Source organism: Aulonocara sp. 'chitande type north' Nkhata Bay, linkage group LG8 (assembly GCF_057382095.1).
Source record: "Aulonocara sp. 'chitande type north' Nkhata Bay isolate Kocher_YH1m ecotype deep benthic linkage group LG8, A_spYH_male_GT1.1, whole genome shotgun sequence".
In the NCBI taxonomy this organism is placed as follows: domain Eukaryota; kingdom Metazoa; phylum Chordata; class Actinopteri; order Cichliformes; family Cichlidae; genus Aulonocara; species Aulonocara sp. 'chitande type north' Nkhata Bay.
Window position 1 is genome coordinate 11,218,094 of NC_141351.1, and position 27,634 is coordinate 11,245,727.

The 27,634-nt window shown below is 38.1% G+C and overlaps 1 protein-coding gene and 1 pseudogene across 2 annotated transcripts; one reads left to right on the forward strand and one right to left on the reverse strand.

The window, feature by feature from the left end:
• Positions 1-4,989: 4,989 nt before the first annotated feature.
• Positions 4,990-21,730, reverse strand: LOC147323255 (integrin alpha-M-like). Of its 2 annotated transcripts, XM_086303512.1 has the most exons (30): positions 21,597-21,730; positions 19,398-19,500; positions 17,084-17,187; positions 16,601-16,671; positions 14,444-14,558; positions 13,553-13,680; positions 13,295-13,437; positions 12,776-12,926; positions 12,045-12,195; positions 11,734-11,807; positions 11,448-11,568; positions 11,143-11,282; positions 10,867-11,013; positions 10,565-10,774; positions 10,326-10,459; positions 9,248-9,390; positions 8,987-9,141; positions 8,725-8,850; positions 8,331-8,404; positions 7,465-7,606; positions 7,277-7,375; positions 7,100-7,179; positions 6,931-7,017; positions 6,759-6,828; positions 6,565-6,663; positions 6,382-6,462; positions 6,151-6,261; positions 5,888-6,001; positions 5,698-5,808; positions 4,990-5,516 (listed from the first exon to the last, which is right to left on the reverse strand). In XM_086303512.1, the coding sequence occupies exons 1-30, from the start codon at positions 21,631-21,633 to the stop codon at positions 5,424-5,426; spliced, it is 3,414 nt and encodes a 1,137-aa protein (XP_086159638.1). In that variant the 5' UTR covers positions 21,634-21,730; the 3' UTR covers positions 4,990-5,423. The 2 variants fall into 2 exon arrangements, with proteins under 2 accessions (XP_086159638.1, XP_086159637.1); XM_086303511.1 differs by lacking the exons at positions 19,398-19,500; positions 21,597-21,730 and having other exon boundaries at positions 17,084-17,552.
• LOC147323256 (uncharacterized) lies at positions 17,703-18,724 on the forward strand (annotated as a pseudogene).
• Positions 21,731-27,634: the final 5,904 nt, after the last annotated feature.

Sequence of the window (27,634 nt, forward strand, 5' to 3'; positions counted from 1 at the left end):
GATGGTGGTGTGTGTGTCTGTGTGAGTGAAAGACAGAGAAGGAGAGCGAGAGACAGATTTTGTGTTATAAGCTTCATATTATCACTTCATGTTATAGACGCAGTGCGAGCACTCAGGTCGCATCAGAGCATTGGGCTGTATAGTGTGAGACCCTGCATCATGACCAACAAACTTCTAACCCCTGCAATTCAATCGTACAGTTTGAGCAGGAGCTGACCAACGCGACTGAAAAAATCGAACAATGTATGCCCAGCTGACTTTTCATTTTTTTCTGTTTAGGGTCAAATTGGTTTGATGTGTCAAGGTCCACAGTGACATGAAATAATAACTCTCCTCAAATGCATCAAACCTAAAGTAACGAGCCCCTTTTGACGTAAGGAGTAGAAAGCACAGATATTTGTTTAAAAATGTCGGGAGTAAAAGTCAAAAGTTGTCAAAAGTTGTCAAAAGTTCCGGTTAATACTTGTACAGCTGCTGTTATTGTGTATATATTTATTTATATTTCTTCATACATTCTTATATAGTTCTATATTGTGTATTTTGTTGTACAGTTATTTTATTTTCAACTTTAATTTATATATTTTATCTTATTCTTTCCCAGTTAAATTTACCCTTCATTCTAATTTGTGTTGTACAGTTATTTCATTTTTAACCTTAATTTATATTTTATTCCTTCCTAGTTAAATTTGCCCTTTTTAATTTTTCATATTTATTTCCTATCTTATTCATAGCCTTTTCCTTTTTTTTTTGTTTTCTTTAGGTCACGAGCAGTTGTCCAAGCATTTCACCACATATTGTACTGTGTATGACTGTGTACGTGACAAATAAAATTTGAATTTTGAATTTGAGAAAAATAAATACTCAAGTAGAAATACCTGTAAATTCTACTTAAGTACAGAAATAAATTGTCTGTACTTCATTATTTCCCACCTCTAGTAGTAGATAATATGATGCATGTTTTAAAATGTGATTAATTTAATACTGCCTAAATTTCAAAATTTTCTAAATACTCAAGAATTTGGAAAATTGTAATTTCATTCTTTAGGATGATATTCCAGGCTCTGATGCTTTAAGAATAAAGATATGTAATACAAGACTTGATCTGTGTTTTGTAATACAAGTTGAGAAAGAGCACAGAGGTTGAAGAGGCCACTACCCTCTTCCACATTTAGACGTTTCTTCCTTCTTTTTTCTAGTCTTGTAAGATGCATCAGTCTAACCTCGCTGCTAAGACTTGTGATGGCCAGGTCAAATATTTTTAGCATATTGTTTCTCAATGTAAGATTGCAATTGCTGAACCACACCTTTCTTTGAGTACAGCTAGTTTGATATTGTAGCAAACATGTTTTTTTAATACATGTGCATAAAATGTTTTGATATTAGGTTAGAATGTTACATTTAAGCAAAAAGCAGCACAATCTCATTTTTGACATTTATTTTGTTACTGACACAGATGGTGTGGATATTTAAAGCTGTGCTCATTTTTCCTTAAACCCAGCTGCTATATAATATCTCCACCTGAAAACCCACTCCAGACTTTAGAGGGCATTTGAACAATAATAAGTTTGTTTATCAACTGAAAATATTGGCAAATTCATTGAAGATGCATCATTTTAACCTGGCTGCTAAGACTTTTGAGGGCCAGGTCAAATGTGCAGGTCAAATATTTTTAGCATATTGTTTCTCAATGTAAGATTGCAATTGCTGAACCACACCTTTCTTTGAGTACAGCTAGTTTGATATTCTAGCAAACAATTTCTTTAAAAATACATGTACATGAAATGTTTTGATATTAGGTTAAAATGTTACATTTAAGCAAAAAGCAGCACAATCTCATTTTTGGCATTTATTTTGTTACTGACACAGATGGTTTAGAATTTAAAGCTGTAAAGTCTTTTACTTCTATTGTCACGGTCCTGGGCCTGTGGCCCAGTGTTTTGATTCTATATTATTGTTTATTGAGTCCTGTTTTGCTTTTCTAGATTTCTTGTCCTTCTGGGTTGTGATTTCTAGCTCTTAGGTTTAGTTCTACCCTCATGTTCCTTCTGTTTCCTCTGTACTGTGTTAGTATTGTCTCTGAATCCTGCCTGCTGTTTTTCCAGCAATAAAGCTGTGCTTTTCAAGTTTATCCCACGTGTCCCCGTGAGTTTGCGTTTGGGTCCAATCCCTGCCTGCCACACAGCCGAAACATGAGGGTAGAACGCGACCATTACACGGACCCAGAAAACCGCTCCCAGCTGCGTGAGCGTCAGGATGCTGCCTTTGCCCAGCTGGAGGAGGAGCTCCGCTGGAGGCCGTGGCGCACTCCTGACTGCGGGCGGATTTTCCGAGGAAATCGGCTGGCTTTCGGAGGAACCCGAAGTTGCCAAAAGCCTCCGCCTGTTGCCCCGCTCGCACCCAAGCCTCGGCCGCTTCAGGTGGGAGTGCTCAGTTTTTCTTCTGATGCTCACGCGCCAGCCTCTGCATTGCCGTCCTGCACGTCAGAGGCTCAGCTGTACACCCCGTCAGATTCCTCACCTCAGAGGAAGCGACGCTCACGCCGCCGTCACTTTTCACCTGCTGAGCAACTCCCGGTGGTGAGTCATAATGACTGCCTTTCACACATTCCACCTGAAGCCACAACTGAGAAGAACGATAAACTCACCTCTGATCCATGGGGAACTTCCCTTATGGATGATGACAATGACTGGGAAAATTATTTTCATTCAGCTCCCTGGGAGGGGTGATTTAATAAGGACAAGTCAAACTCTTCAAACCCTTTAAACACTCCTAAAACAAAGACTGTAAAGCGTGGTGGAAAAAGTGCAAAATTCATTTTTGATAAGTTTGTTTTTGCTGACCCAGTACATTTTAACCCTGAGCCTGCCCATTCTAAGACTGTTTTTTCTGGGCCCAATCCTTTGCCTACTTGTGTTCCTGCTCCCAGGGCAGCTCGGGCCCAGCGTACCCCTGCACCCGTATCAGTTCCTCGGGTGTGAGAGTCTGGGGCCCAGTTGGTCCCTGCTCTGGTTTCCAGGCCGGCTGAGGCTCTGTCAGTCTCTGCACCCCCTACCAGCGCCTCGGGTGAGAACGGCAGCTGCCCAGCCATTGCCGGTGCCTGTCCTGGCTTCCAGGGTGAGGGGGGCTGTGAACCAGTCCACCCCTGCACCCATGCCGGTCCCCAGGGTGAGGTCAGCCAGGATACAGCCCGTCTCCGCACCCATACCTACTCCTGGGGTGGGAACGGCTAGTGTCCGGCAGGTGCGTGCACCCGTTCTTGTTTCTGCTGAAGGCTCAGGCAAGCCCGCCCAGCAGTCCTCCCTGTGTTCCAGAGGCTCAACCATCCACAACCATCATCACCACCATCACTACTGCATGCATTTCAGTCTATAGCTCAGTCATTGGTTGTATCCCAATTCAGGGTCTGCAGCCTTAAAGTACGCAGCCTTAACGGTCCACAAGGGCCGCGTACTCAAAGACCGCTAAGGCCGGAAGTGCGAGGCTTGTGAAATGGGACAGTCTAGCCTCCGTCGCGCTGCCCAAGTTGCCTAGCAACCATGATACTAACAGCTGGAAACGTTTCATACAGCTTTGTTTGACAGAAATGAAGGAGAAAATCTTTTGTTCATTTGTTTGTTTGTTTCTACATGAGCTTTGATCATTCTCTGTAAGATTAAGCTCAGCTATTGAACGGCGTATATTTTAAAGTAAAGGCTTTAAAACCAAGATAGTACAAACGTCACTAATGTCACATAACTTTGCCGACATGTGGCCAACAGTAATGTTTTAATGTTCTTCGTTATTAAACATTTGCACATAAGTGACATAATATTCAGTACTTACTTAAAGTTTACTCTTCGGGCGCCCCTCATCTGCCGTTTTTTTTGGCAAAATTATCCACACAAACCGCCGCGCTATGCATTCTGGGATATGTTGGGCCACGAAGTCTACACCGCCACATCCTTAAAATTCAGGGAAATGAAGGACGCATTTGAGGGCCGCATTTCGAGCAGCCTTCGAATTGGGACAGCCTTCGTCGCGTCGCTGTGACGTAATCGGCCTTAAAATGGGGCCTTTAAGGCTGCAGACCCTGAATTGGGATACAGCCATTAGCTCTGTTAGCAGCCCAGTCCATAGTTCAATTTCCTGTGTTACTGTTAGCTCACCCCTTAGCCCACTGTGCAGCTCAGCCATCTCCCCAGTGTTCAGCTTAGTCATTTGTTCCACCACCTGCCTTCTGTTCAGCCATTGGTCTCTGTCCCTACTGGTCATGCCACGTCAGCTGGGGGGCCCGAGGAGCCCGTCCAGCCTCATGCCACGTCAGCTGGGGGGCCCGAGGAGCCCGTCCAGCCACCACCTGGGGCTGCCACGCCGTGGCCTGCAGCACCTACGCCGTCGCCTGGTTCAGCTTCAGCTTCGCCGTCGCCTGGTCCAGCTTCAGCGTCGCCTGGTCCAGCTTCAGCTTCTGCACCAGCCTCAGCTTCTGTATCAGCCTCGCCTGGTCCTGCAGCTGCCACGCCGCCGCCCAAGCCACATTCTGCACCTCGGAATCGCCGGCCACTTTCCGGGCCACCAGCTGGACGTTATCGCCGTCGAGGTCAGCCCCGAGAACTGTTTCCCCATTGCCGCCTGCACGGTCGGCCCCAGAACTGTTTCCCCATTGCTGCCCGCATGGTCGGCCCCCTGAGTTATTGGTGAACTGTACGCCAGTGATTTTTTTGTTTTTTTTGTTCCGTTGAATTTATCCCCCGTGTCCCCGTGAGTTTGCGCTTGGGTCCAATCCCTGCCTGCCACACAGCGGAAACATGACATCTATAGCATTGTTTTGTAAAATGATGGTCCTTTTGCCAATACATAAATTATGCAAGAATATGCTGATGTTATCTTCTTATTAAAAGTGAGATAATAAGTCAAATAAGAATGAAAAAAGGAAGCATAGTTGCGTTTACATGCTGCACAGGATAGACACTGATGATTAGTTAAAAATTCACATCACAAAGCTGACAACACATATTTTATTGTTGATCAGATTAGAGAGTAAAATTCTTCACCAAAGAAAAAGTCACCCTGAAAAGACACTTCCAACCATAATCCATCACAGGACTTTCACAGACTAAATTTAATCTCATCTAATTCATTTGAGAATGCAGACTTTGTGTCTCCTTTGTCCTCGGGTGTCTAAAGTTTAAGGCATTGATTGACAGTTGTATTTTTCTGCTCGGATGATTTAATTTCAGCAGTTTTCTGCTTCTGAAGGTAGTGGAAGGACACAGCTAGGAGCCTCTATATTAGATAATAGTAAATGAGCAAGCAAAGGAGTAATTTCAAACACAGCAAGCTATCTTTTGTTGACTCAATCAAATGTGGTAGTATGGACATTGCTACACACACTGGGCCTTAAATTTTTCATATAGAGTAAATGTACAACTACAAATATGATTTTCTTATTCTGCTGTGAGTGCACTTGCATCATTCCCTGGACCATCTTCTGTACTGTCGTTCATCATCTGTTTGTATTTGCTCTTGAAAAACCCAGCCTAGAAGTGCAAGGAAAAAACATTAAAAGGCAGATATTGTGTATTGCAGTTGCAAACAAAATGAATGAAAATAACTATATGAGTGACTATAAAAACCTTTAACCTTTGTTTAACTGGTCATGATCTCTAAAAATCTTAAAGCTATGTAATGAATTGAAAAAGTGTAAGAAGAGTCTTTCACCTTATACAGGCCAGCAGTGAGTAAAGCCAGAATAGCCAACCCTCCCAAGCATCCTCCAATGATCGCTTTAGTGAAATCTGGCTTAGGGTAAACTTCTACCTCTGCTACAATCTGAGAGATGACGAGACACAATGTGGATGACATTTAAGCTCTTGTACATCTCAAACAAGAGAAAGTAATGCTAAGTCACCTTGCGAACAGGAGGATTGTTGTAAGACCCTGTTGAAAAGTAGATGTATTGTTCTTTGTCATACTCCACAGTGGCTGTACTGGTCAAGAGGAATTTAGCAGATTGAAGTCCAATCTATGGAAAAAAAAAATAGACTAGGATGAGGCTGAATTAAAAATATTGTTCAATTTAAGGGAGAAATTGTTATCATATTCAAGTACATAAGACCACCTATAATCCAAATATGTATAAATCATTTATAAAAAAAACTACCCTTTAATTACCTGCTCTATCCATCCTGAACTGAGGTTGGCAGAGATTTCGTATGTCCTACTCTGCAGTCTTCCCATGAAGGTGTTGCACTTGAACACTCTGCACATGGCTACAGAGCAGTCCTGCAGGTGATTTAAAAAAAAATTGAATGAAACAAATCTGTGATTCAGTACAAGGTTATGTTTTGAATCTGCACCATGGTTCAGTTTTAACAGGTAGCAAAAGTGCAGAGGCATACTTACCACCACTTTATTCTTTTGTATCTTTGGAACAGAATCTGTGACATTTGGTGCTTCATCATTTCCTCTCTGACAGTCTGCAATCTGAAATACACTTACATTAATTTCAGGGTGATTGATCCTAATTTTAGCAAATTCACCCATCACACAGCTAATTGTGACCCATTTTTGTATCTTTTCTATTACCTGTAGGCTGCTCAAATTCACCCAAATCTCTTTTTCATCAAGCTTCACTGGAACCTTGATCACCACAGTGAAATTAAGCGCTCTGATATAATTTGTTACCTAAAACATGGGGAGAAAAGACAAAGGCAGTCAAGCATTATAATGGTTAGGTCTAATTCACACAATAATATTTATTATATTTTATTATATTTTACCGTGACTGATTGTCGAACCGGTTTCTGCAAATTATTTATCCCAAAAGTAAAATTGCTGTAGCTGAGGGTGCTAGAAAGATTTAAACATTTAAACATTATATAAATAATGTGTAAGACAAAAGAATGTTGGCTTGCAAATAATTTCCTTTGTTACAAATACAAACACACGTACTTTTCAAATGTCATGGAAATGCTGTATTTCACAGCAATCTCTTTCATTTCGTAGCTTTCACTCGTAGTAGTGTTCTCTTGATTTCCACTGAAAGAGAGAAGTGAAATGGTTGTACTGTATCTGTGGGGTTATTAAACAAGGAGTACCTAAATGACCAAATGAACAGTACCTGGTGGCATTTGCAGTGACAAAGATCTTTCTCGCAAGTCGACTGTTGGTGTCAATCCCATAGGAGACAATGAAGAAAGCCTTAATTGAATTAAAGGAGAGAAATCTTGATTCCCTCACATCTTTTTACTAAACTGTGCAGAAGTGAGAAGAGAAAATTGCATCAAAAAAAACAAACCTCAGTTTTGCTCTTGAAAATTGGCTTGTCAATAGTACAGTCTGTCCTTCCTCGGGATAAACCATCTTCACTGTCCAAGGATTTGCACTCAATTCTTCCCTTTATTAGTAAATAAAATGACTTCTGGATGCACTGGGAGAGCAGCAGATCAGTGATGAACTGATAAAGACTTGATCCTGATGCCTTACCTGCTGAATGGTGAACTTCCTGTAGGAGAGTCCAGCTGGGTACGTGAGAATAACGCGACTGTTGTAGGAGTTTTCTCCTCTGTTCTCCACTGTGACTGTGACATTCAAAAGCTCATCAATGCCCACTTTAACCTCTGAGGATCTGACAGAGGACGAGAATAAAGGAAGAGGAAAACAGATTGCACTGTGTTGGTGAACTTTCCATAAGCTAAATATAGCACGTATTTGTGTTGAATTCTAACATACTATGTTAGAATTCAAAATATGTAGTATGTAACATATATGCTGTGCTTCAATGCTGATGCTGTTTTATTATGTTTTGTGTATTGGTCAAATCTTTGAGCCCTTTTAATGTATGACACTTATGTATGTGTTGTATGTGAAAGGCCATATTTGCTGGTTTTTCGTATCTTTTTGAAATATGAATGACTTTTGTATTTTGTTTTATTAAGAACCTGAGGGCCTGAAGTGGAGGTGTCTGGGTGCCTTTGGTGGGGGTATTTGCGCTGTGTTTTTTTATGCAACCCCGGTTTAACCTGCAGATTAGTGTGAAGGTGTGTAGAGAAGAGATATACGTGAATTGGCAATTTTTTGATACTCTTTTCATCTAGGAGCCCATTTGCCCACTGGTGAGCTGATATGCTGTTGATTAATTTTGTGCAAGTGGATTGATGCCTCTTTTGTTTCGTGTTTCTTTAATAATTGTCAAAAAAACAGCTTCTTGAGTATTTGTCTCTGTGTAAAGAATAATGGACCATGATGCTTTCTTGGTGAATTGTAAAGTTCTCGACAAAATATATAATATAATATAATATAATATAATATAATATAATATAATATAATATAATATAATATAATATAATAACCTGGTGAAGTTGAAGTCCAGTTTTAGGTCATCAACACATTTGTTGTCAGTTCCGCAGTTGATCTCAAACCCTAACTATGGAACACAGCATGATGTGAAAAGTATGTATATTACACATTATTTACATAATAAATGAAACATCAGTGAATCCAACGAATAATCTGTTTGTTCTGTCATCTAACTTTACTTTTACATTTTTGTTAATCTGAACAAATTGAATATTCTTGATACGCTTTTGGAAAACAGCAAAGTCCTTTTCACACCCAAGAATTCTTCGGTAGAAGTAGTGTTAGTCAATTTTATGGCAACAAAAAGTTAATTCAGAAAAATAAGGTCAAAACTAATGCTGTGTTCTTCAGTTCATGTCCAGCTAGTACATTTTTAAAGGTATTTACAGGATAAATTATTGTTGTTTGAGCCTGCTGAGCAAGGCTTGGTCTGAGATTTGTGTTGGAAGGAAAACCGTCAAATGTGAATTTGAGCTCATTGGAAAGTTGATTGAGAGCATCGTCTGGGCAGGCCTGCAAAAAGACAGCAGTGTTAGATTTAGGTTCCGTGTTGGAAGACTCTTAAAAGCAAAATGGAAAACAAAATCTGCTTTTCACCAAATTGAACCTTATTATTGGTTATATTAGTTTTTCTCTGATGTTGTTTTACCTCAATAAAGAAGTTTACAGTTGAACAGTTTGGTGTACTTAAGTCAACAATGACCGATCGAGACTCCTCTCGTTGTTTCCCACTGATGTAAGCTCGGTTGTTTGGAGGTTTGCGAGTAGCATCGAGTGTAAAAGTATAATTAATTCTAGCTTGAGCTGGAATAAATCAGAGTTTAAAATGTTACAAATGTACATACACTAAAAAATGAAAATGGATGGGCAGTGCCATTTTGATTTTGAAAAAGTTAGGAGAATAAAGAACCTCGATCAACTGTAGACACTCTGCTCATGGTAAAGCAGACTGTAGCTGTGTTCTGCAGTGGTTTTGAGCAGCTTACATTCTGAGTAGGGATTTGGTTTGGGCTGAATGACACCTCGACTTCAACCATTACAATAGGTCTTGATCTGGAAAAAAGGAAAAGCACATATGAACAACATTTGGTTTTTCAATTAGTACAGCAGCTTTCTGGGTAATGTAGTCATTTCCATTTCTGCTTGGAAATTATTTTTTAGAACAACAAGGCTACTGTTATAAATTACGCATTTTATTTTGAGACTTCAGTCTCAACCAACCACATTTATTCCACCTTTAGTCACCAGAGCACCTCTCATTATGCAACCCAATATGATGGCAAAATGTGTAATAGACACCAGACCACCATTTTTATTTCATGCTTCTGCAAAACATGAAGTGGACACGCATGCAGTTGCATTTCTGCATGCAAAAGTTGTATTACCAGCACAGGGAGATAACATATGTAAAGACAAATCAATAGTGAACACAAAACATATAAAGAACATTTCAAGGTCCTTAATTGCCAAAAACGTTTAAGCTAGGTGTCTAATATGTATAAACATGTAAATGTGTTAATAATGTCTGCTAAAACGCTTTCCTGTGATAATGTTCACGTCGGATTGAAATAAAATCGCTCCCTCTGCTGTTACGGCAGCTTTCTGCAACTTCGCATGCATGTCATGTTTTGCCATTTTCCTGGGTTCCATCATGTCGCAATGAAAAAATTTTTTATCTCATGATCAGAAAGGCTTTTGACATGATAAACTTTAAGTCATATAACGTGACTTCTGGGAGAAAAAAATATATGCCTGTTTTATCCTGCATATGTATTCCATTAAACGTTAAAAATTACTTTTCATGAATCACTTTATCATTGATGATGATTTATGATTCATTATTATATTATATAAAACCAATGCACAGGTCTTCAAATTGACCTAATCGTTTGACAGTTGGCGCATTCATTTGACATTGACAAAGTTGGTAGACATACCACAGACAATAATAACACATGACTGGAGTATCTATCTGGACTGTGACTTACCTCAGTAAGACGACCGTGCCCTTTGAACCCACCGCTAAGTCAGGTAGTTTATCACCACTCTGATCAAAAGACGACTGACTGATTGTCACTCCAAAGAACTTCAGTCCTGACTGGACCTCAGAGCCAGTAAGTCTCTGTGTACGTGAAATATTTTAATTAATCAAACTTTATTGTATAGATATGGGCCTTAAATGATAACTGTGTTAATATATCCTCGTGAGTTCTTTGATGCTGTGCACCTGCGAGTAAGTAGGACTGATTCGTCCTCCTTCACTGTGGAATATGTAGATGCTGCCTTCACCATTATTCTCCAAAGGTGCTCCAACTGCCAAATCCCTGAATCCATCTGAGTTTAGATCAGGCAGCACAGCAAGAGAAGAGCCGAACCTTCCTTTGACAGCTAAATGTCCTCTTAGTACTAATGGATCATCAAAATTACACTCCACAAACTAAAATGAGGAGAGTGAATATTTTATGGTTATTAAGAAAGTTGAAAAATAAACTGATTCATTTAATTGCAGTACATAAAATTGTGATTTACCAAACCAGTTAGTCTGCAAACATAAACTCTTCCCTCTCTATCAGGCTCCATGTACATTGGGGCTGATATGAAGATCAGATCAGTGATGTCATCATTATTTATGTCCATGGCACACACCTCTGCCCCGAAATATGCACCAGTCTGATACTGTGTAAGGAACAAATTCGTAATGAAAGGATTCATGTTTAGGGGGAAAAAACAACAGCTTTTATTTAAGAAAATAAATCATATATAGTTTACAATTCCATTCAGATCTGTCTTGCTGTAAATTCATACCTGTGATGAAAAGGGCTCGATCTTTTGGTTTTCAAAGCTTTGTCTGTTAACAGCGACCACAACTCCTCTGTGTTTGTATCTTGGAGCACCAACAATTGTTAGTGAGCCACTTCGGGTTTTAGCAGTTGCCATGGAGTAACCTAGAGGTTAGGTATTCAAAAAGGGGAAGATTCCTTATTCCTTCTTTTAAAATGTGTTCATTTTGCAAACACATTAGTGTGTTTGGGTGAAAGAATTACAGCAGAGCTGTGTAATACATGATTACATGTGTATGAGTTAGATTGTTAAAGCTGTAATATTCTTACCAAGATAGCTGTCAGGCTCCAAAGACACATCCTCATATGTTTTCAGCTTCTGGCCTCCTGTTGTGAATTGCACGTAGCCTCCCTTCCACTGGTTTGCACCAACAATAGACATCTGAATTCCCTACAGTGCAGACAGGAAATACATTTATATACAATTTATTTTTCATTTCAAACCTGGAGTATGTTTAACTAGATAACTGTCTGCTTGCTTTTGGGTTATTATAAATGTGTGAATCTCTCTTTCTATGACTAGACTGTCTGGTGAGTTTCAGGTGGTTTTAATTACCTCGGGCACATAAACTGCACTGAATCCCTCTTGAGACATTTCCATTTTCAGTGACTCTCCACTGCTTTGAGATCCTGTAACAGAAAAATAAATGAGAAGGTAAAAGACACACTACAACAAATTTCACTTTAAAAGAAGTTTTTTTGTTTTTATTATTATTCTAAGTTAAGTAGTAGCTCCAAATTATTTTTTTCTCTTGATTACAAAAGCGAGATTGAAATGAGATTGATTGTTAAAAACTAAATGAAAAGTAATACCATGTATGTCATTTTAATTGTAAAAAAGCTATTACAATACATTTATCTTTGTACCTTCAATGGAGAAGATTTTGTCCTGCAGACTCTGTCTTATTAATTCAAGTGCGTTGAAGTTCTGCACTTGAAACACGTATTTGACTGAGGGAGAAGATGCAATGGTGTCCAGTTCTTGTTTTGCTGCACTGTTAGTAAATGCACTCCCCACCTGGTGTTATAAAATATATGTTTGAGTTGTTATACTATGCAGCAGGATTTGCTCAGTACAGATTATGGTCCATAACTTTACGCCTTTCACCCAGTTTATAGACAGGTATTGTGCACTCACTGAATATGACCCACATTCATGATAACAGTTACGTAATTCTGCAAAATATTTTTCACATAAATTTGATTATGAACAGTTTAGGTTCCCATCAAAAAATTCTGCCTTTTCATGAATTTAAGAAATTCTATTTTAAGTTTATGTGGTCAGTGAAATGGGCTTTGATTTCACTACGTTAGCCTTCAGGTGTTTTTTGCATCCCATTGTCACAGATATAAATAAACAAACAACTACCAGTGTAGGCCTTCTTTACAAACATTTATGAAAGAATGGGTTGCTCTAAAGAGCTCACTGAATTTGAGTGTGGTACTGTCAATTTGTGAAATTTCTTGCCTCCTGTGTACTCCATCATCTACTGTTATAGTTGTGCATATAGTGTTATATCTTGTGAGTTTTGTCTGATAGTTGGCTGAAACACATCGTGAGTAATAAAAATAATAATAATAATAATGGAAGTACTTACCCCAATAGCAAATCGAACAATGTTTTTACTCTCTGCTAGCTGTGCTGCACCTCCCAGATCATAACGATCATGAGATTGTCCATCAGTAATTACTATCAAGACCTTCTTTACATTTGGTCTAGAATCTGTCTGTGGTGTGAAAACATTGTTCCTGCCAAGTGAAAAAAGAAATCTATTTTTAACACAAAACAACTTTTCAAAGTGCATCTTATGGTCATGACTAAATTGCATGTGTTATTATTGTCTTGATATGCATCATTTTTGTATTATCTTTTAGTATTGCAGATATTTTTGCACTTTGCAAATCCAGCTAATGCAAGTATTTGAATTTAGCCTTGGTTATGCTCATCTCATCAAATCTGTGGGAAATAATTCTTCAAAACCCAAGTCTGTCTTTTTACAGGCTTTCAAACACACAGTACTTAGTGTGGTGAGATGCACCAGAAGAAAATAATCTGGGCAGGAAATCTAGACAATAAGTTCACTGTAGTGCTTTAGTAATATTATTGCATCACTGACACAACATGTCTGATGGCCTTAGCTGTGTAAGTAGCTCCCCCCAGCTGACTAATTCCATCTATGTCAATCCATGGTCCAGATGAGGTAAATTTCTTAAAATAAAAATGAATTAGAGGGAACGTGGAGAACTGGGAAACAGAAAACTGCAAAAAAAGAAAAGAAAAAGAAATTGTCATGCTTTGTGAAAATAAATAGAAATAAAGATAAAACAATTTTATGTGCCATGATTTAAATTACAGAGGGACTGCAGGGCCTTACCTGTGCATCATTTGAGAGAAATGACTGAATTAGCGTTTTCACAAATGTCTTCATTGTTTGAAAGTCTGTAGTAGATATGCTGCCTGAACCATCCAACAGAAAAGCAATGTCTACTTGCAGCGGGCATGCTATCAAAGAGATTAATTTCAAAATGAATTTAATTTCAAAGGGTTAAAGTTAACAGTACCACACAGTACCACATGCTGAAATAAACTTCTCGTTAATGGCCCTTTGAGTTCATTTACGTAGTAAATACTAAATGTAATCTGATTTGACAGACAAAACATTAAGAATAAAAGATTAAACTAGTTTGATCTAAAACTAATTTTAGAGGTTCATGTAAAAAGAATCTACCTCTGGCCACAATCAGCACACTAAAAAAGAGACTGTGTCCTAACTAGGATAGGGGTTTGTGTCAGTGTGTGGGATTTTAGCCTAAGGTTAAAACTTACTTACCAATAGGAGTAAATTGACAACTTAAAACAATTTTATTGTTTTTTTTGTTTTGTTTTTAAGGTGACAACTTCCTATTGGTTATTTTGTGGTATGGCAGTTTTGGATGCATCTATCCATCCAAGCTTAGATCTTGAGGTTTGGTCTCATCTGTAATCTTAGACCACCAAATCATACAAGTCATACACAAAACCTGGCATCAATCCCTTTTTTTTATTTACTCCACTTCTGTTTTGACTAAACCTTATTTTTTGCTGACATGTATAAACAGAAGTCTCAATATAGTTTGATCTGAGATTTAGAGATTGTACAAGCACCAAAATAAGTCATTAGAACTCTACGTTCAAGTATAAAATCCAAAAGCTCTTTTTTTAATTAGTGAGGCCCCAGGACTCTAAGCATTATGGGTATATCATCACAAATTTTATTTACTGTTACCTTGAAGAGAAGAAGGTATGGGTAGTCCAAATATATTAGAACGGTCCATCTGGAAGCACACACCGTTGTACATGGTGATACTTTTGCAGTCCTTTGGGATGGTTGGACCACAGACCTGAGAGGAGACAGTGTCAATTTTCCATTAATACAGTAGGCTGATTACTTCCCTGTCCTTCATACAATGATTACTTTGATATAACATCAAACATACCTGAAATTAATCTGAAATTTTCTTTTTTTTACAACTTTAACATATTTAAAGAAGCCACACTAAATTCTACCATGAAACATTTCCAAGCTAGAAGTCCTTAAAGTATTGGGGTTGGTTCAAAATTTAAGCAATTTATAATTCTTACATGTTTTTAAATAACCTTTTTCAACATTTTTCAGTCTTCCAAACTTCTTGTTTATGTATGTGATATATCCGCATTAACATTTCAGGACTGAAAAAATACATTTAGTTTTTCACAGAGCTTGAATATGTTAAACAAGTGAACTAAAATAAGCAGACCCAGTCCTATACACCTGTCCTATGTCTTAAGTGTTTCTAAGTGTTTTTCAGTAAACAAGGTAAAATTTTGAATGGCTTCATTAAATATGCTAAACGTATTGTACCCAAAACATCAGCTGATTTCATGGGGTGTTGGTGGAAGGCACACTAAGGCTATGTTCACACTGCAGGCGAAAGCGCATTGACCCTATGCGACCCATATCCGATCATGGTATGACAGTGTGAACGGCACAAATCCAATATTTTCAAATCCGATCTGGGTCACTTTCATATGTGGTACTGAATCTGATAAATATCCAATGTTTTAGAAAGCAACTCTTGTTTGAACGGTCAAGTCGCATTAAATCCATCTTTTACGTCACTGACACAAGACAGACGCCAATTATCAGCTCCGGAGAAGACATCGCAAACACTTCCTGGCCATCCAGCAGTGAAACCTGTGTCAGTGTTGGGAAGACAACGTTGGAGAAACGTGAACATGTTATTTATAACTGTATAATCTGCAGATTCTGACAGAAATCTGCAACTATCCTTTGAAGCAAACAGCAATAAGGATAATTATTAGGTTATTTACATATTTACATTTACATTATGTAAATAACAAAATAACTTAAAGCAAAAATTGGGAAACGTAAAGTCCGAAGTCTTTATATTAACCCTCTCGAGGCAGGCGTTGCCGATTTACAACAGTTAAAAACTAACAACCTGATTACCCCACATACATATTTTATGACTTTTTTTACTCAGAAATACCACTGCAGGACTTGGTTGTGCATTAGCAACAAAAAACTTAATTTGAGCCTGAGAGGGTTAAGGGCCATCAGTCAAACAATATCGTTTGCTCTGGGTCTAAACAGAGCACGTTGTGTGTGACGTTTTCTTTTGCGCATGTGCGCCGCTTTGAGGGTTCACACTAGAGAGCGTTTGCTGTTGCATTTTATTTGTAGTGTGAACAAGCAGACAAAAAAATCGGAATTGAGCATTAAGACCTGCAGTGTGAACGTAGCCTAAGTTGTCATGGAATGGGCTTCATGCATTTTCTAATTATAACTGTCATGGTCCAGAATCTGTGGACTCCATGTTTATGTTTAAGTTTATTATTATTATTCTGTGGTTTTGTTTATTTTGGGTTGTTTTTTATGATTATCCCTAGTGTTTTGTGTCCTTTGTGCTCTCCTGTTCCATGTTTCACGTTCCTATGTTCTGTCTCCCCAGTCTGTGTTAAGTTTGCATGTGTAGAGTTCAGTCAGTGTGTTTCCTGTTTTATTTTGAAGGTCTGTGTCTCTTGTCAGTGTTTCTAGTTTCGCTTCCCCTTGTCTCGTTATGTCCAATTAATCCCAGCCGTGTCTCCCATTCCCTGATTGCCCTGTGTGTATTTAAACCCTGTGTTTTCTTGTGTGCGCGTTGCTGGCTCATCTGTGTATTTCCCTGAGTCTCCCTACACCTCTGTTTCTGGTTTGTTTCAGTTAGTTTTCCCAGTTTAGGTTTTGCTTAGCTTCCATGCTCACCTTCGCCGTATCTATTTGTATCACCCTGTATCACTCTTGGGTCCTAATTCTCCACCTCCACATGTCTGCCACAGTGGACGTGACAATAACAAGAGATTTTGACAATGTACTGGTAATGTCTGCAGTTCACCAACTCACCACAGTGTTTTGTGTTGTGGGATCACTTTTCATTGTCAGACCAAGCGACATGTTGACTGCAAAATCTGGTGCTGTATTAAAAACAAGCAATATTTTTTTAAATACTCATAAAAGGCAACTGAAAGGAAGAAAATAAGACTTAAATCAATGACTCCAAAGCAGCATGACTGAAATACTTCCCATTGGAACTTCTCTCAACTGCAAACCAGGATGTAAACCAGGCCGCTTTAATATCATATAATTTAGTTTCACTTAAAGAATTATCTTAACATTAACATTACTAATGCCATTGACTTTTTCTTTGCTTATTTTAGCAAGATATTTCTAGTTTTAAAGGCTCAGTGTTACAAACTAAGATATTTACTTTGAAAAATCTAATTATAATTTGATTTACACATGTTTCTGTGCAGCTCACGATAAAACACATGCCGTTAGAGTTCCATCACATCTTGTCAATACATTCAATAATGAATGATTACTTACCTTCAAACGGGATATTTTGGCAGTTTCGCGGAGAGGCGGTGCAGCTATAAATTTTCCCCCTTCGATTTTGTGAATATTGTTCTACTGGGGCACTGACGAGCACACTAAAGAAATAAATCCAGTCAATGAAGTAAGTCCAGACAGAGAATTGTAGGTAAATAACAATAATCTCTATGAACAGTTCCAGTCTGGTTTTTTGTCCTTGCAATAGCAGAGAAACAGCCATTATAAAAATAATCAACGATCTGCTTATGGCAGCTGACTCCTGTTTACTCTTCATTCCTGGCTCAAAAATCCATCAATAAGCTTCAACGTGTCCAGAACTCTGCTGCCCGTATTAACACTAGGATTCCCTCTATTCACCACATCACCCCTGTCCTGAAGCAGCTTCATTGGCTTCTGGTCAAACATCGCATCAATTTTAAAATACTTCTGTATACATTCAAGACTATTCATCTTCTCTCCCCTCCAAATCTCTCTGATTTGGTTCAGATCACCATTCCATCTCGGTGCCTCAGATCCTCTTCTCTCTCTCTCTCTGTTCCTTCCCAGTGTCTGCCTTACCACTACATATTTCAAATACAATGAGGGTTTCTACAGACAAAAACATGGCTGTGCCATGGGCTCCCCGGTGTCACCCACTGTAGCCAACCTTTACATGGAGGAATTGGAAAGAAAGGCTCTTGGATCTTTTAAAAAGGAGATTACCCAGCCACTGGTACAGATATGTAGACGACACCTGGGTCAAAATCAAAACACAAGTAGTGGAATCCTTCACTGCTCACATCAACGCTGTGGATAAATAGATCAAGTTCACCAGGGAAGACACAAAGGACAACTGTTTGCATTTCCTGGACTGTGCCGTGCACATTGAAGAGAATGGAAACCTCAACATCGAAGTTTACCAGAAGCCCACACACACGGACCAGTACCTCCTCTTTGACTCCCACCACCCTCTAGAACACAACCTTGGAGTATTTAGGACCCTACACCACCGGGCAGAACATGTTCCCTCTAAGCCTGAAGGGAAAAAGAAGGAACGCACACATGTAAAGGAAGCTCTTAAAACATGCGGTTATCCTGTTTGGGCTTTCATCAAGTCAGCAAAGATGCACAGAAAAGAAGATCAGACACCAGCGAGGGAGAATAAGAAAGACAGACGCAACAACATTGTCATTCCCTATATACCCGGTGTATCAGAAAAACTCAGGAGAGTTTTCTCCAAGCACGACATCGCAATTTACTTCAGACCCAGCAACACACAGAAACTGGTTCATCCCCAAGACAAAACTCCTAAACACAAACTCAACAATGTAGTGTATTCTGTACAGTGTAATGAGGAATGCTCAGACCTCTACATTGGAGAGAACACACAGCCACTTCATAAACGCATGGCACAACATAGGAGAGCCACCTCCACGGGACAAAACTCAGCAGCCCATCTGCATTTAAAGGACAAAGGTCACTCTTTTGAGGATGCCATTTTACACATTTTGGACAGAGAATGCCCACTCACATCCTGGGCCATCTGACCTCAGGAAATCACATGATAGGGTGGGGCTAGGTTTCACAATGAGCTCACCTGAAATCTTGGCTGATTGTGACCTACACCCATTTTCACACCTTGGTTCATGTGATTAGGTAGAGGATCATTAGGTGGTCCATTGTCCCTCTCGGGGGATACTCCCACAGGGCTTAAAATTCAGGACTCTCCACCATTTGACCCAAGACCGGCAGAAGCTTCTCGGATGAGAGGTGAAACGTCTTCAAGCAACTTAAAGAAGTCTAGACGCTTTTCTTTCCAAGCTCCTTAGACTACGATGACCTGGATGACTGAGAACCTTCACTGACATATTCCCACTCTCTTGTCACTATGGAGGGCAGGCCCTTCAGTTGCTATGCTCCTTAACTTTGGAATTCCCTACTTCCTGATATGAGAAATATCATCTCATTTTCTCTTTTTAAGTCTAGACTCAAAACTCACCTGTTCAAAATAGCTTATTCCACATAACCTTTCCACCCTGCTAACTTTTAATCTGTTCGTTCTATTATGTTTCTCATTATTGTGTATATTCCCTGCTTTTACTACTTTGCTCTTCACAGTGTCCTTGAGTGTTCTGAAAGGCACTTTTGAAATAAAATGTATTATTATTATTATTAAATACACTGTATGTTTTCTGTTAAGAAGTATTGTTTAATTATTACTGTAAGGCATAACAGAGAGGCCAGTTCAAAAAATGCGAAATCTGTAAAATAATCTTAACCACGTAGGTGCAGACCCACATCCAACATAAAAATGCATGTCCTGACTTACTCTGATTGTCTTTGAATCACCTGGTAGCCAAAACCAGCAGCAGAGTTACTCAGGGTCTTCCAAGCCACGGGATCAATATTGAAACAAAGTGCAGCATTTAACACTGAGAAATGTTTTTTTTTTAAAAAGCAGAAGAAAAAAAGAAAAAGAAAGAATGACATCAATAATCTTACTTAAGGTCATCTAATAATGTAATTATAGCCTTTCTCAATGTAATCACATTTAGGAAATTATACACAGTCTGTTTTATTTTCATACTATGTCTAGACTACCACTATAGCAGAGATGTCAAAGTCACTTCACACTAGGACCACATACAGCTCATAGTACAACTACACACTCCCTGAGATAGCTAAATATAAGAATAAAGAGTGCAATTTAAAGAGTATGTCTCAGTTTGTATATATGATAAAGAAATTTTGCTGGAGTTAATGAAGAACATCTTGTCAGCATGACCCTTTGGGCTTAAATTTTAGATAATCAATGTGTAAAACAACAAAGTTATATTAGATCATTGCAGACTGTCCTGTAATTATACAAGAGAACCTTTTATTAATTCACATAAATAATCCTTTCTTTGTTTTCTTTCACTGGACCCATTGTAATAAAAAAAATAGAGATTTAGAGAAGATACTGAAAAAACAGGAACTTTTCTGTCATTTCATTGTTCATCTATTACTTATTTACTTTGGTGTGGTACAATTCTCTATCTTTATCAGGAGGAAATGCTGTAAAACCTATGAAAATATATTTTAAAGTCTTATTAAATTTATGCCCTTTTTCACTTGATCCAAAGCCATCCAGTGGGTCTTATTGGAGTCTTTGCCAGGCATATTTTAGCCCTCTGGCCTTATGTTTGACACCCCTGCGCTACAGTGAATTTGTCATTACCACTACAGTGCTCTAAAGCCAGATATTTTACAAAGCTAAAAAACATATTGAAGATTAAAATTTAAACCAGATTCTATCTTTTCTTCTTATATCTTCCTCCATTTAAAAAATACAGACATTTAAAGCTTTAAAGGATGAAAATCAATGCTTAACTCTACAATTAGTTTCAGGATATTCCACAGTATAAAAATAGACAACCTTTTTGTATGCATGTGCTTACTTACAGTGCTAAAAAATAACAGAATGGAGAATGCTGCTTGCGTGCACATTCTCCAGTCCTCCCTAACAGTCAGACTCATCAATACCTACCACACCCACATGCAAGTAAAGGAAATGAAGTCTCTGAGGGAAGTAAGTTTGATGTCACAAATGTACATCCCCAAAGAAGAAAATCTAAATCAGTAGCGTGCACTTTAGATAATAAAAACAGTATAGAGGCACGGAAATTGTATTGTTATATGGTTGCCATAAAGTGAAACTCTAATATTGTTGCAATACTACATAGCCCTTGTTCTATATAAGGCTAGACCTGAATTTTTGTGCCAATTATTTTTATGAAACAACTTACATTTATCACATTTCCTTTTTTTGGGTCATGCTATGAACAATCAATATATTTTTCTGTTCAATAATGAAATCTTAATTTGATAGTTTTGCAAAAACCAAATGTATTTAGACATAGATATTTTATAATACTGACACCCTCTCAAGTTCCTCTTATCACCACTGTCTCTTTAGATTACTGTAATCTTTTGTAATTAAAGATTTTCAGTACATGGAGAGAATAAGTTGGAAGGAAGAATATGGTGTGTCGTGGTCGTAAAAAGTTTACAGTTTTGTGTCGCCCTGCATAAAACAAGGAGGAATATATAATGACTGCATAAACTACTAAATCATTTGGGTTCATAAATCCAGTTCTACAGGTTTTGTGGGGTTAATAATTAAGAATGTATTACTTCGTGAAATTTTCACACTGCATTTCTACGACAGACAACATCAAAACATTTTAGTTATAAATTTATTTTTAGAGTCAGAAGTTGACTGAACTCATGACACATTTCAGCAGGTAGTTTAATTCACAGAGGATAAATTGCAAATAAGGAAAGGGCCATCACAAAAATATGTCAAGGTCATATGGTTTCACTTTATATTTTACCGTCAATTTATTTGTGGGTTTTTAATACTAAAAGAAATATTTTATAAATAGAAAAATGTGGCTGTGTATACTTACAGTCATTTTTCCACAGGTTGTACTCATTCATAATTAAAGAACTAAAGACAAAATCAGAAGGCACAAACTTGTCTTACCAGATGAAAATAGTGTAACACAAATTATCCAATCCATTGTGTTGCTTCCATGAAAAAACCCCAGTCTGTTTGTTTTTTTAATTTGACTGATACAGTAGGTGAGGAATTACTTCTGCTCTGTGTCACAGGAGTTGTTTAATCCAAAATACAACAGTCATAGGATGACTGATGAAAGGTAAGGCAGGTAACGTTTTCATGGGAGGAGCTACAGTATTGACAGCACTGTCTGTTTTATAAGACACGCTGCTGTGGTGGTGTTTAATTTTGATCCATTTGTTCAAGTATTTTTTTTCTAAGCGAAAAAATGTAAATCAATATAAACTGTTAATGATTAAATAAACTGAATCGCGTTTAGAAGATAAAATGCCTGTGTTCATGAGAAGCTTAGTATCACACTGGAGGGGAAACTGTGGGACAGCAGGTTGAATGAAACACATGCTTTTTGTGAAAGGAGGGAAAATGTTAGGATTGAAAATGTTTGATTTCTTTTTGATTTCTTTTACTACAATACGTGATTATAATCATTTTCATACACACATTGCAAATGTGCTCATGAGATTTGTCACTCAGTCTTCTGACGGTCATAAGCTTCGTTCGGCGTGACTGTCCGGACTGATATATTGTAGGAAATGACTTAAATTGCAGAGGGGTAACTGCAAACACGCTTACACACAGATAATAATTAGACTAATTTTCCAGGTCAGAGGGTCCCGGATATGATATTCTAAACCAACTTTGAATCACTAGAAGAACAGTGGATAATAACATTAGATTATCTAGGCTAGGCAGAGAAGTGTTTGGTTTTTCCGTCTTTTACAGAGCTAGGAGCAGACACCAGATGAGGTCACGAAGATATCCTTCGCAGCAGACACCAAGACTGCCAAGACAGCAATTGGGGTCAAGGGTCATGCCGTTTGGGCTCCTGCTAGTCACCTCGAGAGGATCCCAGAACCACAGCAATAACCACGAAGTGGTTGGCGGAAATCCAGAGGCAGACCAAGGAGGGTCTGACCAAGAAAGGGGGACACTGCTGTGACCCCAAAAGAAACATGGATCCCGGCCAAGGGGCAAAATAAATCCCCTGATCTATGCAATGAACCGAAGGGTAGTCTAACCCCTAACGTTGAAGAAAGAAGAGGAAAAGAGTGCAGAGAATCGCCCGTCCCGGAAGGTAGCTGAAAGTAATGGGAGATCTGAGAATTAGCTTTAGTAATGGTCTGTGATTTGTGATTTTTATGTTATGACAGTTGCCCAAGCACAGCAATCATCCCATATATGGCAACGTGTAATGCAGGACGCATCTCCCTTCTAGAAGTAATAAAGTATTAAATGGTCTACTGAGCAGTGTTTTGTCTTCCATCGGATGCCTCTGAGGAATCAAAAGAACTCAGTGAAGTGTTGATATTTACAAAGCTCTTGTAAAAAGATTGGTTATTGCATTATTTTATACAATCATATGAAATAACTGGATTCACAAATAAAATAGAAAAATAAAACTTTAATTTCTGTTCGCAGACTTGAAGCCACATATTTTGCTGAGACATTGGCTTTACTCAGTTACTGACTTTTGTTTTCAGATGGATCTACTTTAAATTAAAAAATGGGGATTGCTGTTTCACATTATCTTCTAGTTTAAGATCTAAACCAGGGCTGCCCAATCCCAGTCCTCAAGAGCTACTATCCTGCAGCTTTTAGATGCATCCCTACTCCAACACAGCTGAATCAAATGGTTTGATTACCTCTTCAGCATGCCATCATGTTTGGCAAAGGCCTGATAACAAGCCATTCATTTGATTTGGGTGTGTGGGAACAAGGATGCATCTAAAAGCTGCAGGATGGTAGCTCTCGAGGACCGGGATTGGGCACCCCTGATCTAAACAAACTCCATCTAAAAATAATTCATTTATGCGCCTTGCCTTAGAGTATTTGTTGCTGCATTTAGTTAATTCTAGTTGGGGTTTGTTTGGTAGTCTTTGTCTCTTGTTCATTGTATTTACTTTCACTTCCCTTGTCTAATTTTGTAGTATTAGTTACAGCTGAATTCCCCAAATATTTCCTCTTTCATCACTTCTAGTATTTATCTTGGTTTCCCCTTGTCTCATTCACTTGCTTTACTCCTGGTTTGTTTGTTTTTTTTGCTTTGTCTCCATTTGGGATTCAAAAGCAATAAAACCTTGCCTTTTATTTGCTGCCATTTCCTCCAACACTTTAGCACAGAGGGTATAAGCACTGTCAGCAGATGTGGAGAGACAGCTGGATTTGGACATGAACAGGTGCTCCTTGTATTCAGTTGAGTGGGATGAGTCTGTGGACTGAGGTTTTGACGTTACTGTCACTGAAAACCACCACCAAGGGAGTTGACATTTACAATGCAGTGAAGTGGTACTCTTTGGAAAAAAAGAAAAAAATCAACTTGGGATTTATTGAACATTGCAAAGCGAACCCAGACTTTCCTAAAGTACTGAAACAGATAAACATTTAAATGCCTTCATTGACGTGAACCTCAGTGGAAACATTTCTGCATAAAGCTCTCAGGTTGAATCTATGCAGTGCCACTGACAGAAACTGTGCAGCTCATTAGCATTAATAAAAGATGGTGGATTTATGAGCTCAGAAATCTGCACTGTTTGTTGTTAATTTGTTTTGATAAATTGTGGATTTAGAGAAGTTCAAGTCCTCCAAATATTTTGGATCACATGCTGTTGAAATTTATTTGATTATTTGAGTTTTACACATTTTCTGAAGTGTTGCTCAGGAGTACAGTACAGCATAACTATGCTGTTTATTTTTTGTGCATGTTCTCCATATGTTCATGTTCATTTCCACCATTTTGAAGTACAATGAGTACAACATTCAGATATTTGTGAATGGCAGTTCTTACACACAATATGTGCTCTTGGTTAACATGTTTTTAGATAGATAGATAGATAGATAGATAGATAGATAGATAGATAGATAGATAGATAGATAGATAGATAGATAGATAGATAGATAGATAGATAGATAGATAGATAGATAGATAGATAGATAGATAGATAGATAGATAGATAGATAGAGAAAATGAGCATTCACTTGCTTTTAGAAATTGGCTATATAAATAAATTTAGCTAAGTATGAGTAGCTCTCTAATGCTTTTTTGTGTAAAAGTAACTCACAGAACAAAAAAGGTTGGAGACCCCTGCTCTGTTAATTAACAATATAAATCCGTAATGTTGTGTTGATGGTTCTGAAAGATAAACTTGTAATGTTTAGAGTCCTAAGCTTTTAATCACAAAAAGAGAGAGAATATATAACTAGTTATGGATTCAACAATATGTTGTTTTTCTACACTGGATGATTAGTTATGTATGAAAAATGAAATGAATTTTATTCACATACTACATATAATGAATGATAATGATGAAGCAAAAACTTTATCTTTTATAAATATTACACATTTTACAATTTATTGAACAACGGCATTCACATTGTTATTGGCACTTTGCACATCTACAGCAGTTAAGCAGAGGTGGAAAGAGTACTAAAATATTTTACTCAAGTAAAAGTACTATTACTTTGTTGAAATTTTACTCAAGTACAAGTGAAATTACCTGTCTAAAAATTTACTCAAGTAAAATTAAAAAGTAGCTCATTTAAAATGTACTCAGAGTAAAAGTTACATAGTTACTTTTTTGTCAGCAGGAGGACAGCCTCTTCTGAGTAGTGCAAAAAAGACAATGGGATAAATCTCAAAGTAGTTGTTTTTTAATTAAAAGAAAAACTTTACAAATTAAAGTGCAGTGGCAGTTAAAGTGCAAGTCTATACATCAAAATGGATAATGGTCACCAAACCAACCAAACTGTCAAAACCATATAATTCTTTTACATGAGAATGTGTTCTAAACTGTCAAATAAGAGAACAAGTACTGAATTGAGCCGGGTTCATAAATCCAGTTCTACAGGTTTTGTGGGGTTAATAATTAAGAATGTATTACTTCGTGAAATTTTCACACTGCATTTCTACGACAGACAACATCAAAACATTTTAGTTATAAATTTATTTTTAGAGTCAGAAGTTGACTGAACTCATGACACATTTCAGCAGGTAGTTTAATTCACAGAGGATAAAGTGCAAATAAGGAAAGGGCCATCACAAAAATATGTCAAGGTCATATGGTTTCACTTTATATTTTACCGTCAATTTATTTGTGGGTTTTTAATACTAAAAGAAATATTTTATAAATAGAAAAATGTGGCTGTGTATACTTACAGTCATTTTTCCACAGGTTGTACTCATTCATAATTAAAGAACTAAAGACAAAATCAGAAGGCACAAACTTGTCTTACCAGATGAAAATAGTGTAACACAAATTATCCAATCCATTGTGTTGCTTCCATGAAAAAACCCCAGTCTGTTTGTTTTTTTAATTTGACTGATACAGTAGGTGAGGAATTACTTCTGCTCTGTGTCACAGGAGTTGTTTAATCCAAAATACAACAGTCATAGGATGACTGGTGAAAGGTAAGGCAGGTAACGTTTTCATGGGAGGAGCTACAGTATTGACAGCACTGTCTGTTTTATAAGACACGCTGCTGTGGTGGTGTTTAATTTTGATCCATTTGTTCAAGTATTTTTTTCTAAGCGAAAAAATGTAAATCAATATAAACTGTTAATGATTAAATAAACTGAATCGCGTTTAGAAGATAAAATGCCTGTGTTCATGAGAAGCTTAGTATCACACTGGAGGGGAAACTGTGGGACAGCAGGTTGAATGAAACACATGCTTTTTGTGAAAGGAGGGAAAATGTTAGGATTGAAAATGTTTGATTTCTTTTTGATTTCTTTTACTACAATACGTGATTATAATCATTTTCATACACACATTGCAAATGTGCTCATGAGATTTGTCACTCAGTCTTCTGACGGTCATAAGCTTCGTTCGGCGTGACTGTCCGGACTGATATATTGTAGGAAATGACTTAAATTGCAGAGGGGTAACTGCAAACACGCTTACACACAGATAATAATTAGACTAATTTTCCAGGTCAGAGGGTCCCGGATATGATATTCTAAACCAATTTTGAATCACTAGAAGAACAGTGGATAATAACATTAGATTATCTAGGCTAGGCAGAGAAGTGTTTGGTTTTTCCGTCTTTTACAGAGCTAGGAGCAGACACCAGATGAGGTCACGAAGATATCCTTCACAGCAGACACCAAGACTGCCAAGACAGCAATTGGGGTCAAGGGTCATGCCGTTTGGGCTCCTGCTAGTCACCTCGAGAGGATCCCAGAACCACAGCAATAACCACGAAGTGGTTGGCGGAAATCCAGAGGCAGACCAAGGAGGGTCTGACCAAGAAAGGGGGACACTGCTGTGACCCCAAAAGAAACATGGATCCCGGCCAAGGGGCAAAATAAATCCCCTGATCTATGCAATGAACCGAAGGGTAGTCTAACCCCTAACGTTGAAGAAAGAAGAGGAAAAGAGTGCAGAGAATCGCCCGTCCCGGAAGGTAGCTGAAAGTAATGGGAGATCTGAGAATTAGCTTTAGTAATGGTCTGTGATTTGTGATTTTTATGTTATGACAGTTGCCCAAGCACAGCAATCATCCCATATATGGTCCACCCGTTAAAGGGGGACAGAGGGCCAAAGAGGGAAAAGAAGCATAGAGAACTGACACCTAGTGGGTAAAAATGGGGTGTGTGTAATGTCTGGAGAGATGTGCTGCACTTTCATTCCCAACAACACAACCCCAGATGGTTCTGTAACTAGAGCCCAGGGAAGACTCAGAACATCATTTAAGAAAATTAATAAATGCATGAATATTTGGAATTGATAATCCATTGGATGACGTCTGTCCTTGGGCAATGGAAGGGGTGTATTAGTACCATTAGGGTTTCCTTATTCGTTTTTACAGCTAGTTGGGTAATTTGTGGTGGTGTGCCTTCTATCTGAGGATTATTGGTAAGGTTGGTTAACAGAGCTGTTGGAGATCTGAAAACAACATGATGATGCTTGATGACTTTAGTAGTGTTGATCTGATCTGATCAGATC